The sequence below is a fragment of the Galeopterus variegatus genome, unplaced genomic scaffold (assembly GCF_000696425.1).
Source record: "Galeopterus variegatus unplaced genomic scaffold, G_variegatus-3.0.2 Scaffold257, whole genome shotgun sequence".
NCBI lineage: Eukaryota > Metazoa > Chordata > Mammalia > Dermoptera > Cynocephalidae > Galeopterus > Galeopterus variegatus.
The window spans coordinates 180,227-193,918 of NW_007726368.1; the positions used below are offsets into that span (position 1 = coordinate 180,227).

At 41.0% G+C, this 13,692-nt stretch overlaps 1 protein-coding gene across 1 annotated transcript in view; it reads right to left on the reverse strand.

Moving 5' to 3' along the window:
- Nucleotides 1-13,692, reverse strand: part of LOC103585618 (ankyrin-3-like) — a 164,008-nt gene that overhangs the window by 33,793 nt on the left and 116,523 nt on the right. Inside the window, exons 3-5 of the mRNA XM_008566632.1 lie at nucleotides 13,452-13,637; nucleotides 12,760-12,783; nucleotides 11,489-11,587 (exon numbers count right to left, since the gene is read on the reverse strand). Of these exons, the coding sequence (XP_008564854.1) occupies nucleotides 11,489-11,587; nucleotides 12,760-12,783; nucleotides 13,452-13,637 (309 nt within the window). The remainder of the gene's footprint in view (nucleotides 1-11,488; nucleotides 11,588-12,759; nucleotides 12,784-13,451; nucleotides 13,638-13,692) is intronic.

Consider the following 13,692-nt stretch of genomic DNA (forward strand, 5'->3'; position numbering starts at 1 on the left):
GGGGGGGGGGGGGGGGGGGGGCGAGGGAGGCAGGAAAAGGAGGAATTGGTAAAGGGACATGAAAATCAACTATACTGTATAATGATAAATTAAAAGTTTTTTTAAAAAAGGATATGACCAATGAACATGTTCCAAAAAGAAACCAACTGGGCATATGCAAGACTATGTTATATAACAGGCAACCACTCCCTTAGCTGGATATTCATTAGACGTCATGAATATGTATTAGATGACAAAACTAGAAAAGCTGAATCTTGGCAGAAGGAAGGGCTGTTGCTCACTGTCTCGGGGGCCAGCAGGCACTCTGCCTGTGAGGGTATCTTTCTTTCTTTTTGTATCAAGCTTACTTTCAGCAGGTGGCTGCTTGCTCTCTCGAGCCAGCCTGCACTCTGTACTGGACTTCAAGTGTGTATTTCTCACTTTTGTATTAAACTTAGGGTGGGCCCTGCTCAGTCTCTGGAGTAGGGCAACCTATCTCTGTGATATCTGTATCTCTTATTCGTTCTATTCAACCTGTTCTCACTTTCGAAAAATAAAATGAATAAATAAAGGTGTCACTATTCATGCTCATTCAAAAGTAGGCTGCTATCTGTGTTACGGTAAAGAAAGCCTCTCCTAGTTAGAAATATCTGTGAATACAGTAGTACTTTAGTCTTACAGAGGGAGGGAACATTCCTAGGGCTACAAAGTGGAGTGGGGGGTTGGGGGATAATTAGGTGAGGGACATGGGGTACAAAAGTAATTTCTGGTAATGGGTATGCTGCCAGTATGAATCTGACCCTCATCATAGGCACGAGGGGTGACAATTAGCTTTGTATTTCATGAATATTTATAATAAAAAAATCTGTGAATAGACAGACACATAGGAATTGAACTGAAAGAGGCATTTAAAATTCAATTATCATCAATCACTCTACATTGAGGGAAGTTATTTTAAAATTTAAAATTCTTTAAAATGAGTAGATCTAATGATATTAGATTTTCCATAATGTTTCTAATGAATGCTATAACTTTAATACAAAATTCCACCCCTTTTTCTAACACCCCACCATCAAAAATTCTTAAAAAAACAAAAACATTAAGGAGATTTACAGTGACAAATTTTCCACACTCCTATATCACTTCTGATAAATATGGAAGTAAATTGTTAATTTCTGTGTTGAATATTTTTCTTTCTCCTCCAGAAAGTAATTCACTCTTGTAGACTTTTGAGATGTTAGTTAACTTGAAGTGATTAGGTATCTTTTCTAGGCAAGATTTCTCAGGTATCTTGCCCTCATTTGGTCTTCGGATAAATTAGATGCTTGCTGACGTTTTAAACATGTCAAGTAATGAAAATAATGGCTTTGAAGTTTCTAAAGAAAGGTGGTTTGGAAATAACAAAATCAGTCTGCTTCAAACTGCTTTATCTATGTGCGGTGCACTTGTTCAAAGGAGCTGCTCTTCTAGGGACCATGACGAGCCAGCTGTGCCAGTGGCCACCACCCCATCCTCAGTCTCCAGCACCGCTGACACTCGCCGAGCACTGTGCTGACTCCCCTCCACCCCACCAGAGTGACCCACCAGCCCTCATGGCCGTGAACTGAGGCTTACAAAAATGGGTTCGAAGGTCTGGTTTCAAATCCTTGTTCTGCCACTTTACTCTCAGTAGGATCTGGGACAAATAACTCCTTGGGGCCTCTGTTTGCTCATGTGTAAAAATACCTTTTTTTTTTAGTTTCAAGTGATGTACTGTACACAAGAGTATTTTTTTAGCTGTAAAATGTAATGTAAATTCGAGGTTATATCATTAAGGGGTTATAAACATAAAAATAATTTATTATAAGCAAATGATTTTTAAAGACTTCTACGACTCACTTTGGGCAATTTATACAGAGATAGATTTTCACAGCATGGCCTTGGTCAATATCTTGTAATATTGCCTGTTCAGAAGGATCGCCTGAGGAACTGTTAAAAATCAGAGATTGTAAGTCCCAACCGCAGATTTAATGAGGCAGAATCTACAGGGAAAACTGGCTGGGAATAACTGGGAAAAACTGGGTGAGAGGCCCTGACTCAAACTATTAACAAAAATTGTTTTTAATTTTTAAACTCAGGGAGCCTCTCTCCTTGTAGAGACAAGCCTGCCTTGTACCAGAAAATGTATATCTTACATTTTTGTCATAAGGTCATCAAGTTTCTAAGTATCAAGAGTCCATTTCAAACTGTGATTATTACGGACTAAAAAATGTATTTAATTAATCTTGCATCCCTGGTATAGGCAGAGAACGAATCGCCAGCTAGTACAAGAGAGATTGCTAGCAGTTCTGATTTTCTCGTGATGACCCTGGATTAAGTCCAAAACCCAAGTACACTCTGTCTCCAATGTGAAAATATTATGGACTACACAGTGAGTGTAATTTATTTTACCTTATTATTTTTTATTGTCTTATTTTACTTCGCTGTTTCTTAGCCCAAGCTCCACCAATTCAGAGCTGTGTGACTTTGCAGAAGTTCTTTGAACTTTTTGCTTCCTGGGGTAAAATGGAAATCATACTCACACCTCACAGTATTACTGTGAACAATGTATGAGATAATGTGTAGGACACTTGCTACAGTTCCTGGTCCCTAGTAATAAATGAAAGTAGTTAGCTAAATTAGCTTGAATTTTGTATTAAGTTTTTCTACCTCATATTGCAAGATCTCAGTAGCAAGAGCTGAATGAAACCTCAGGGTCATCTAGAGCAACCACTCTTGGGGGTGCCTCCCTGGGGACGCTAGTGCCCTCTGAGGAGCAATCCCAGACTGAGCATGAACTTCTGGGCCCTTCCTCCCCACCCAGGGACATCGCACTGCTCCTTCTCTTGGCTGTAAAGACAGGTTCAATCCTATGTAATGTAATGTAAATTACATTATGTAATGTATGTAATGTAAAGACATGTTCAATCCTATGTGTCTCAGTGTGGGCGTCACTGGCATTTTGGTCAGGGCACTATTATTTGCATGGGACTGTCCCACACACTGAAGGAGGCTGAGACACCCTGGCCCTCTCCCATCATGTACCAGCCACCCCTGTGACAACCAAAAATGCCTCTACAAATTTCCAAATCTTCTAAGGAGAGTGATGCTCCCTCTTGCCCCACTGAGAGCCAGAGGTTCTGGCAGGACTCTGGAGAGCAGGAGTCTGCTGCAGCTCACAGCCTTCTCCTCATTTCCCCTTCATGAGGGCCAGGATGCATCTCAGACACTACTGCCATCACTGACTTATCCATTCACAGACCTGCGATGCCCCCCTTCCACCTGAGGTTCAAGGCCAGTGCCCCCGCCAGACTGGCATTTGAGGGGCCCTTCCCCAGCTGGACTCACTATTCATCTCCAGCCTCATTTCACCCTCACGTCTGGACCTCAGCCTCCATTTCTTGGAGCTGATTCCAATCCCTAGATTTCCATCGCAGCCCTACTTTTCAATTTCTTCCAACTGTGGTATTCCAGGCTGATTTCCTACCTGAACTTGTTTTCTTGGAACCTCATGCTTTAGTTTAGAGCCAGTAAAGAGCCAGTAAATGATTGTGTATGTGTCCAAAGGGGCTTACCCCTTTGCAACTCTTTGGTTCTGCTAAGTCCTAACCTCTTCTCTCTAGTGCTCCTTTGCCCTTCCTGTATATTCTTCAAGCCACCAGAGGAAGAAGAGCGACATTTTCTCACTGACATGGAAGAAGCTGCAGTGCTCAAGGAGGCGGCCAGGGTGCACCTGAGCTGATCCAAAAGCACCATCTGTCGACAGTGAGTGCGGACAATGTGCCAGAATGTTCAGCAGAGGGTCGCTCTGGGGCACGGCAGCCCCTCGCGCTATCTGCACTCACCAGAGGGAATGAAAACCCTACAGCTAATGAATAATTCTCTTTTAAAGTACCAATGAATAAATGAGCTCTGCCAACTCCTACCTTAACAGAACTTTATTTCACAGAATTTCAAAATAGGATTTATTTGGGTCATTTAAAAATGTTCTCAGAGCAACAATTCTAGAACAGCACTGCAGGAAGCAGGACACATTTTCAAGGAGGAAAAGGGAAAGAAAGAGAAATATGTTCCTTCCAATTTCTATGACTTTTTTTTTCCCCACTGGGGTTCTTACTGTCTCAAACAATGTCCTATCAATAGTTTCTTAAAGGCTGACCATCTCATGCTGACAAACACTGCTGCAAACAATGTCAATCAGACATTCTGGGAAGCAACATGTCTGACTACCTCCAGAAGTGCTTTAGAGAGCTGCATGGTGCCACCTGCTTGACACATGCCAAGCTTTACAGGGGAACGTGTCTCAGAATGAGTAGGTCCCCTCCTGGATGAAAGCAGTGACAACTACCACCACCACGTGTCTGGAGCCCTTGTCCATGTGCTGTGGATCAAGCACTGTGCTAAGTGATTTATGTGGGTTATTTCATTCAGTTTCACAATGTTATGCACTAGGTACTATTATTGGACCCATTTCATGGATGGTAAAGCTGAGGCATAAATAACTTGCCATGAGCACATAAGGGGAGCCGTGGGGCCGGTGGGGGATTCCAGAAGTCTGACTTCAATGCAGGCTATTTTGCTGCTGTGCTACACCTTTGTTCTACTGTGAAAGGGGAAGATAATCCAAAGGCTGCCACACTTCACTGCTGTCAGACAAGAGGCCGGCAGAGGGGAAGGGCCTGTGGTTGACTGACTTCTCTCTCACTTGGCTGTTGAGAAATCTGCAGGCCATGTGATGAGGGAACTTGCCCTGGACCTCATCAGTGACCAACGACACAGCCTGGATGAGAGCCCAGGGGTCTAGCACATACACTTCCTTCTACTGCTCCTTAGAAAGTGCACCTCTGCAGGTGAGGGACAACACAGATCCCATACCACACGGTACAATGTTAATGAAGTTCAAGTGTACACGTGGATTTAAGATAAATATGTTTCTTTAAAAACACGAATACAGGATTCTCCTTTGATGTGGTATTTAGGGAATTAAATGGAAAAGGCAGAAATGAGACTGCACGGCATGCTTATAAAAGCAAGTCTATATAAAGGTGTATCCCCCTCCATTCTGCCTTATTGGTTTTGTTCCTCCTGAGATGTTAATATCACCATGGCAACAAGCATATGGTTAATGCATATTAACCATAAGTCACTTTCCTTTGCTAATGCTCTCAAATCCCCATTTTCATTTGGAAGGAGGTTTATATAACCCATTTTTTAAAAAGTCTTTGTTTTTGATGCTGTTGAGCCTATACTGAGATAAACCTATTTTTAAAAACATGTATCAGTAAAAAGAAATGTGTTTGTATGTGTTTGGTTTCTATAAGAATAAACACTCAAATGCTGAAAAAATAGAACAGGACTGTTATGAGTGGTTTTTATTTTCTTTCTTTTGCTTAATCGTATTTTATTTTAAAATGAACTATATAATGAGGAAAAAATACATTTTAAAAATATATTTGCAAACGCACCACTACACAAACCAAAGTAGACTCTCCAGAAGCCCTGTGCTTTTATAAAATCATTACAGAAGTCAGGCACACTCTTACTAGAGCCATGCTCACCCTTTTCTCCATGTTCGAGTAGCTGGTGTCCTTTCTAGCACCCTCTGGTGGTAGCCTTGATTGGGCCTTCATGGCCCAGAGCCTGGCGCCCTGCTTAAACACCCTTGACTGATGACACAGCCATTGTGGAAAACAATAGGGAAGTTCCTTGGAGAACTAAAAACTGAACTGCCTTATGACCCAGCAATCCCACTATTGGGTATATACCCAAAGGAAATTAAATCAATATATCAAAAAGACACCTGCACTCCCATGCTCATCACAGCACTATTCATAATAGTCAAGAGACGGAATCAACCTAAATGAGCATCAACAGATGAACAGATTAAAAACACACACACACACACACACAAAAAAAAAACTGTAGTACATATACACGATGGAATACTATTCATCTATTTAACAAAAAATGAAATTCTGTCACTGGCAGCAACATGGATGGAACTGGAGATCACCATATAATGGAAGTAAGCCAGGCACATAAAGACAAATACTGCACAATCTCACCTATATGTGGAATTTAAGGGAAATGAGCATTTTTTTCCAGATATAGAGAGTAGAAAAGTGGTTACCAGAGGCAGAGAGGGAAGGGAAGACTGGGTTAGAGGAGTAGGGGAAGTGGTAGATTAATAGGTACAAAGCTATGCTATCTACTCTAAGTGAATCAATGTGCAGTATATGCATGTATTGAAACAACACACTGTACTCCACGAATATGTACAAAGAAATATTAAAGTAAAATAAAAAGTAATAAAACTCACCCTTAACTGAACAAAGCTTGGCAGTAGCTCCTGGTGACTAGCCTTTTGTCCTAGGTTTGTCTTGCAAGGTCATCTACATGGCTGAATAACAAGTCTCCTTGCTCCTCAGATAAACTTGCCCCTTGGCTTCTGACATTCAACACAAGGGTTTGATGCACTGGCCTGAAATTCTAGAAGAATCCCATGGATTTTTCATCTCCCTTAATGCAGCTGATCTCACTTTGGAAAGTATCCCCTAATGCCAGGTGAGGTTCAGGCTGAAGTGACAGGAGTTTTGATAGGCTAACGAGAGGCCTGGGCTCGAGAAAGGGTTTGCATAGGTGCTGGGTGCCCAGGAGTAGTAGACAAGGAGGCCTAGAAGTGATTTGCTCATTCATTCTTGAAGTCAGTAAATATATATCAAATCCCTCCCAGTGCCAGGTGCTGGGCTGTACTCCAGGGATTCCAGAATTCCAGGGATTTGGTAAGGACTAATAGAATACTAAGTAGTCTAGTGTTAGTAATAAGTACCAAAAGTAGAGCAAGTAGGTTACTTAAGTATGAATCTTCAGGTCCAGCTGATAGTAGATGCTCTATAAATATTGCTAAATTGAATTGAAAAGAAACCTCAAAATGATGTTTATCATGGTGATTGTTTTGCTTACACATGTGCTAAACCATGTTGGCCTCCTGTTTGGGCAGAGAGTTAAGTCTGACACTTTTTATTTTTCCACAAACAGGTTTAGTAGTTCTAGTATCTAAAAACATTGCTCTCATTTTATCCAAAACTTAAAATATCTTAAATAAGGTAACCTTTTCTATGATTTAATTGAGTTCCAAATGTGGTCCAGCACCTGTCAAAACCTTGTTTTGACAAAGTCAGTTCAATGGACATGTTAATTTACTGATCTGTGACACACATCCCAAGTTCTATCCCGCACAATTAGAACATCACAAAGCTATGACCTGGCTACAGCCTTGCAGCTTCCCTGGGCAAAATGCCTCCTCAGGTGGAGATCTAGCAACCATAAGCAGTACGGAGCAGTAAAATTGAGCCTTTTGAAAGTGGAGTAATTAAAGTTAATCTTGACTATGTAACTCACTGTTCTTAATAGAATAATTCACATGATAAAAATTATGTTTGAGTTATTTCACACAAAAAAATTCTCTGTAGGTAACTGTAAGATTTTTTTTGTCAAGAAGTGAAAACTATATAATCCATGCTACCCTTTCCACTACATATATCAAAGCTTTTAAGGCCTAAATTTGTTTTCCAGTTGTATTCACTGGCTCATTCCAGCTGCCTGGTCACACTTGCTTTTTCTGTTTCACTCTTACATGTCTTACTTTGTGTATTTTAATCTGCAAACCACCTGAAATCCTTTTGGAAACAATCCTTTCCGAGATCAAACCAAAATGTACTAAATAGCAAGACTAATAGAAGGATGCTGTAGTTAACTATCTTCCCAAAATGGGAAGTTGAATAATAATTTACTAGAGAAAGGTCCATGAAAAGAGTGAAGATTAGGTTAGGTGGTCCATTATATTTGATGAAAAAATCTTTAGCCAGCGAAGTATTTATCTTGTTCAGTCAATGAAAGGAACTCTGCAGGCATCCATGTAATATAATGCGGCCTTTAGTTACTCCAGGGCATACATGTTCCTTACTGGAATGGCAGTCAGCAGTAGCTCTAGTGTGTGTTTGTTACATTCTCTCACCCAAGAGAGTTGGAATGATTTGCTAAGAGAGCAAGGGTCAGGCATAAATTCAGATGGTGTCAACGCCACCTCAGCAGACTCAACTCAAAGAATGAAGAGCGCTGACGCTGCACCGCAGCACCCGGCAGCTTCTGCATTAACTCCCTGCAGCAGACCCGGGAGCCTGATCGGGTGTCCACGGATAATCCAAAAGGAACTACTGGAGATGTCAGACACGATCTCTTGTATATACATAACAAAATGACAATGCAGAAATCAAAACTGACATCATAATAAACATCTAAAGAAAGGTGCTAATAAAACAGGTAAGTATGTTATTGATCGATTACCAGAATTGCTACTCAGGGGTTATACATTCACCACTGGCTGGGATTTGCTTTATTGCTGCATAAATTAGCTAGCACTACAAAGAAGCATAGAAAGCAATCTGTCTATTGTGGACTCCCTTTAGTTACACCCCATTTGTTTCTGCCTCTTATCTACCTTGGAAATGAACATCTATTGCACGCAGGAAACTATTCCAGAAGTGTCATCCTTGTCCCTCTTCTCCAGCTCTCTTTGCTAGCAGGTAGCCACTCTCTGGGCTGTGCCCTCAGCCCACAGGTCTATGAAGAACTGTGAGACTGTATCTGCCTTTCTTCGGTGATGTAAATCCTCCACTCTGTACTGTGTAGATCACACGCAGAAAACAGAAATCACAGCCACCTAAGACAAAGGTTGCTGCTGGGTTTTAGTTTACCTCTATCCCTCTCATGGATACCTCTATCCAAACCTGGTTCTGAAGCACATGATTGATTTATGGTTTGATTTGCAGTCGGTTCTTAGCAAATGAGGCTCAATGACCCTCCCTTTATTGTTTGACCAGATAAAATTTGATCCCATCTGCTTCCAGGTCCTCTTACATTCACCTGCTATTTCTGCTACATTTCTGAGAGAACTGTGACCTACAAAGACCACTGAGGTTGGGAAGAGATAGGCCTCCGTGGTACCCAAGTGTAGATGCTGGATTATTACATAATAGAATTGCTAGAGATGTGGAACCTAAAATGGCTTCGTGTTTCCTGCTAGTTGCCTCAGTTTAAGCTCTTTATGAAGAATTCTTCTCAGACAACCTAAAGCAAGTCACAAACCACCAAATGCAGAGAGGAACAGAGGTGGCTGGGGAGAAAGCCACAGCACAGTCCTCCTGTAAAGTGTAATCGAAGCCTACCACCACCCTCACATCAGAATGCTTCTTGGCCTCATTCATTAGGAGTGACTGGGAAAAACATTCTTCTGAGTCATTTAAAAGTCTGAACTTTACCATATTTTAAACAAAGGCACAGTGTGATTATTTTAAACCACACAGGGTAACTCAGTCAAGGTTAACAATATGGATCTGAGATCTCCACTGATCTTTAATCAATAAATAAGCATCTTTTGTAATTACCGCAGCCATTGTTTTAATGTAAATGGATGCTTTGAAATTGCTGGAAGGAGTCTGCGAATACTGTAATTTGTCCTCTTAAATTGCTTACACATTCCCCCAATCTTCTTATTTTCAGCAGCATCAGGAAATTTCTGAACAATGGCACAAAGACAAACTTCCAACACCACCCTGACATGAATTTCCAAATGTCCTAATTAGAAGATGTGACTTAATGAGGTTTTTATTATACCGTGAATTAAATAAATAAAACCAGAAGAAATAAAACCAGAAGAATGCATCTTGAAATGACCTTCAGTTTAAATGTTGACATGCCTGTCTATACTTGACTTAAGGAAGTGCTTAACTTTGTCCTTCAGAATGTCAAACTAGGCCTTAGATCTGCCGTGTCAAGGGTGCAGTTAAAGCAATAAGCTCCGGAGTAAAATGCACTGACTGGCTCTCTCAAGTCATTTAAACCAATAAAGGCTTTTAGCAAGCTGATGACAAGAGGATAGGAAATAGCCTTTATATTAGTACAATCTGAGCTCTTATTAATTTTTATAGAACTAAATGAATTATAGGAGAAAACGAAAAATGAACCCCAAGTTGCCTAAGGGGGACAGAATACTGGAGTGGTTAAAAGCTGTGGGACTGAAATCTGGCCTCTTCCAACCTGCTAGTTCTGTGATCCTGGAACAGCTTATCTCTAAGCCTCGGTTTCCTCTTCTGTCCCCTACAAATTTTCATAATGAGTAACAAGATTCTTTAACCCAAGTAAGTTCATGTTCATTGGCGAAAGGAGTGTCATTTGTGCCACTGGACAGCAACTTGGACATCCAAACAGGGTAATGAGTAACAGGGATATGTAACACTTTTCCTCATATTAGAATAAATGAGATAAAATGCTTAGCCTGGCATTTCCCACCCAGTAACTACTTCAAAATGGTATGGTATTACTTTTACTGCCACTGCTAGTACTGGAATTATGCTCCATGTCTAGTCCCATCTCTCTTCTAATAAATGAGATTTTAGTAAAATGATACTTCAAAGGCTATGTTCAGAACAGCAGGGCTGCTGCTGCTGCTGCTGCTGCTGCTGTGGATGATAATGACATGTCCGGGCTCTCTGCTGAGTGCTTTACATACACTCTTTTAGTTCTCACAGGGACTCAATGAGGGAGAGATGAGGTTTTATTATGATTTATTATTTGACTTCATAATTCACATAATTTCATCTTATAAATGAGAAAACTGATGGACACAGAAAAGCTAAAGTCAAAATTTGAAACTAGGGAGTCTGAATTCAGAGTCCACACTTTCAGACACTGCTTCATTCTGCTTCCAACTTCATTCCCACTTCAGACAATGACATTTCTGATGATCAAGCCTAGCACTGGACCAGTTTTCACATTTAGAGCATTATTACCCTCTTTGGATGTCCAAGTTGCTGTCCAGTGGCACAAATGACACTCCTTTCGCCAATGAACATGAACTTACTTGGGTTAAAGAATCTTGTTACTCATTATGAAAATTTGTAGGGGACAGAAGATAAAAGGTGGGTGGGTTCTGAAGTTTGGGCCTCATCTGGATATTCCAGCACATTCCAATTTATAAGGTCAAAACCCTGATCTGCAGAGCACTGTGAGTGCCATTTGACCAATTTCTAACAGTCTCAGGAATTCCAACTTCAGGAACTGCTTATAGTTCCCAACTGTGATTACTTGAATCACATCTTCTATAAATGCCCTTATATACAAGGGTAGTTCAAAAAGTTCATGGAAAAATTCACATTATCTCTCAACTCTATTTTTCCACGGACTTTTGAATTACCTTGTATTTATCACCCACCCCACTCAGCACCCCTGATCCTGAACTTGGTTTACTTTTCCATAGGTACCCCTATGTAAAAGCGGGAGAATGTACTAGGATAAGTAGAAAAATCATAGCTTTCACTGACTAGAAGGATCCTTGGACGTCATCTGTCCCAACCTTCTCCTTATGTTGGGAAAGGAGACTTAAAAATCATTTCAAATGCTTTAAAGGCATTACATATTGCTGTGTTCTTACCCTTGCAGTGAAGTCCACAGCAGCCGCTCGATTTAACAGCAATGTGGCTACGTTGATGTTTCCATAGTGAGCAGCTATATGCAGAGGAGTGAAGCCACTCTGCAAAGAAAACACAGCAGACGTTCAATTGATTCCTGCCAGCCCCTTGCCTGACAGGTTCATATCATAACCCTGCCCAAATAAAAATGAGGAAGCAAAATATGCTGAGGACCACATTCTACTTGGTACTAGGTTTTGATCAGTGCCAATTGCTGATAGGGTTTCTAATAAAACCCAAACTCAAAAGGCAGAGGAATTGCTAGGGAGAAACTGAGGGTGGAGACTGAGCAATTTCTGTAAATCCGCAGAACTATATAGAGGTCATCATTCCCCAAAGTTAAAACAGGGACGATGAGAAAAATCTTAATAGCTCATAGAAAGCTTGACTGGTACCACTGTTTCATTACTGATGATGGAACTGTCCATTGAAACTCTGTCAAAATTCAATTAGCTTTATATATTCAATATAGATTCAAATTAACCAATGGTCAATGCCAATTTTAATGACAAAAGCAATTTTGGGGGGAAAGAGGTACTACCACAAAATTGGTTTTGTATAATGTGTGATTTTATTCCATAAAGAATCCACAAGTCGATCTCTTTATTAGCAAATACCTAATCAATAACACACTTTTCTGGATTATTTATACCAAGGTCATTTTACTTCCTTAAAAAATGCTAAAACATGCAGCAATTCACTTAATCCCCAAAGATTGAAACCTTACAGGAACCAAATGCATTTCTAATTTGTTAGCAAGCTTCTTAGCCATGCTAGCTATCTTACTGACTCTCGTGGAAGGGCAGGTTATATTGGCACCATTCTGAGGTACCTTTCCTTGGCTGACACCACTGAGGCTAAGTGTCATGCAGAACCCTAAAAACTCAGTCCTGGATGAGTAGAATGACAGGGTTGTCTGCAGCTGTAGGTAGAGCTGATAAGCATCTACTGTGTCCAAACTCTTCCTCTCACACACCTCTACTGTAATCCCCTTCAGATTCAAGGATTCCACATTCTGCCTTTCAAACACCAGGTTCAGCTGCAGAAAGCCCTGGTAATCAAACTACTGTCTTCTCTGGCACATGCTCCTTTCAGGGGCAGGGGTATAAAGCAGGTATCTAGCCTACAGAAGGCGATGCAAATAAGGGAAAGAAATGAGGCAGCAGCACTAAGTCATGGGAGTAATGAGGCAGAATCAGATGATACATATAAGTATGTACACATATATATATACCTCTGTTGTTCTATTCACCACCATCTAGGTTAACACATTTGGAAGCAAAGAGGAGGAAAAAATGAACGGTTAGTTCACCATTGGTGATATGAATTGCAGAAAGCTCATGATGGCTACATGATGAGGATGAAAGCTCTAATGGAAGCACAATAGGCACAGAAAGAAAGCTAGAAGGGCTGCACAATGGCCTAGTCCCAATGCCGCATTTCCTTCACGGACATGTTCAAGGGATACACGTCAAGACAATGGGAATTCTGGCTGGCCTCCTTTGGTGCTGGCATGCTTTCCGCAGCTCACCTACACTCAGTGCATTGCCTGTCATCTTAGATCTCAACCAGAGGCTTCTTTGTGCACATCGTCTTTAGCATTTTGTCATTTTTCACCCTGATGTCTGAGCAGAAGTGTTGAATACATTATGAAATATATATTAAAGGAAGGAAATTCTCAGATGCATAGAAATTTCAATTTCTTTTCAGGTGGCCTCCCTTTTAGCATGCACCACAGTTACGTCCTAGCTTTGCAGGTTAAGGGAAGGCATGCCTTAATTGGGTAGCTTGGACACATGTTTCTATTCCTTCCAATGAAGTTAAGTGCTGGGCATACGCTTGCCAAGAGGGAGACCAGGCATTCTCAAAGGTTGTGTGCCTAACACAGGCTGGTTGCATGAACAGCCCATGTCCCTTATGCCTCACCTTTGATTCCACATCTGCATTGTTGTCATTCTGCAGCAGCAGGGCGGCGGCTTTCGTGTCATCTTTTCGGGCAGCAATATGAAGAGCTGGAAGACGCACTTTTCCTTTTGTGTCATTTTCTAGCAGGAGTGAAACTACTTGGTCGTGACCTTGTTGCAAAGCTACTGCCAATGGTGTGAAGCCATCCTGCAAATAAATGGATGGGTCAAGATTGGCCCCAATGGATATTTTCTTTTTTTCT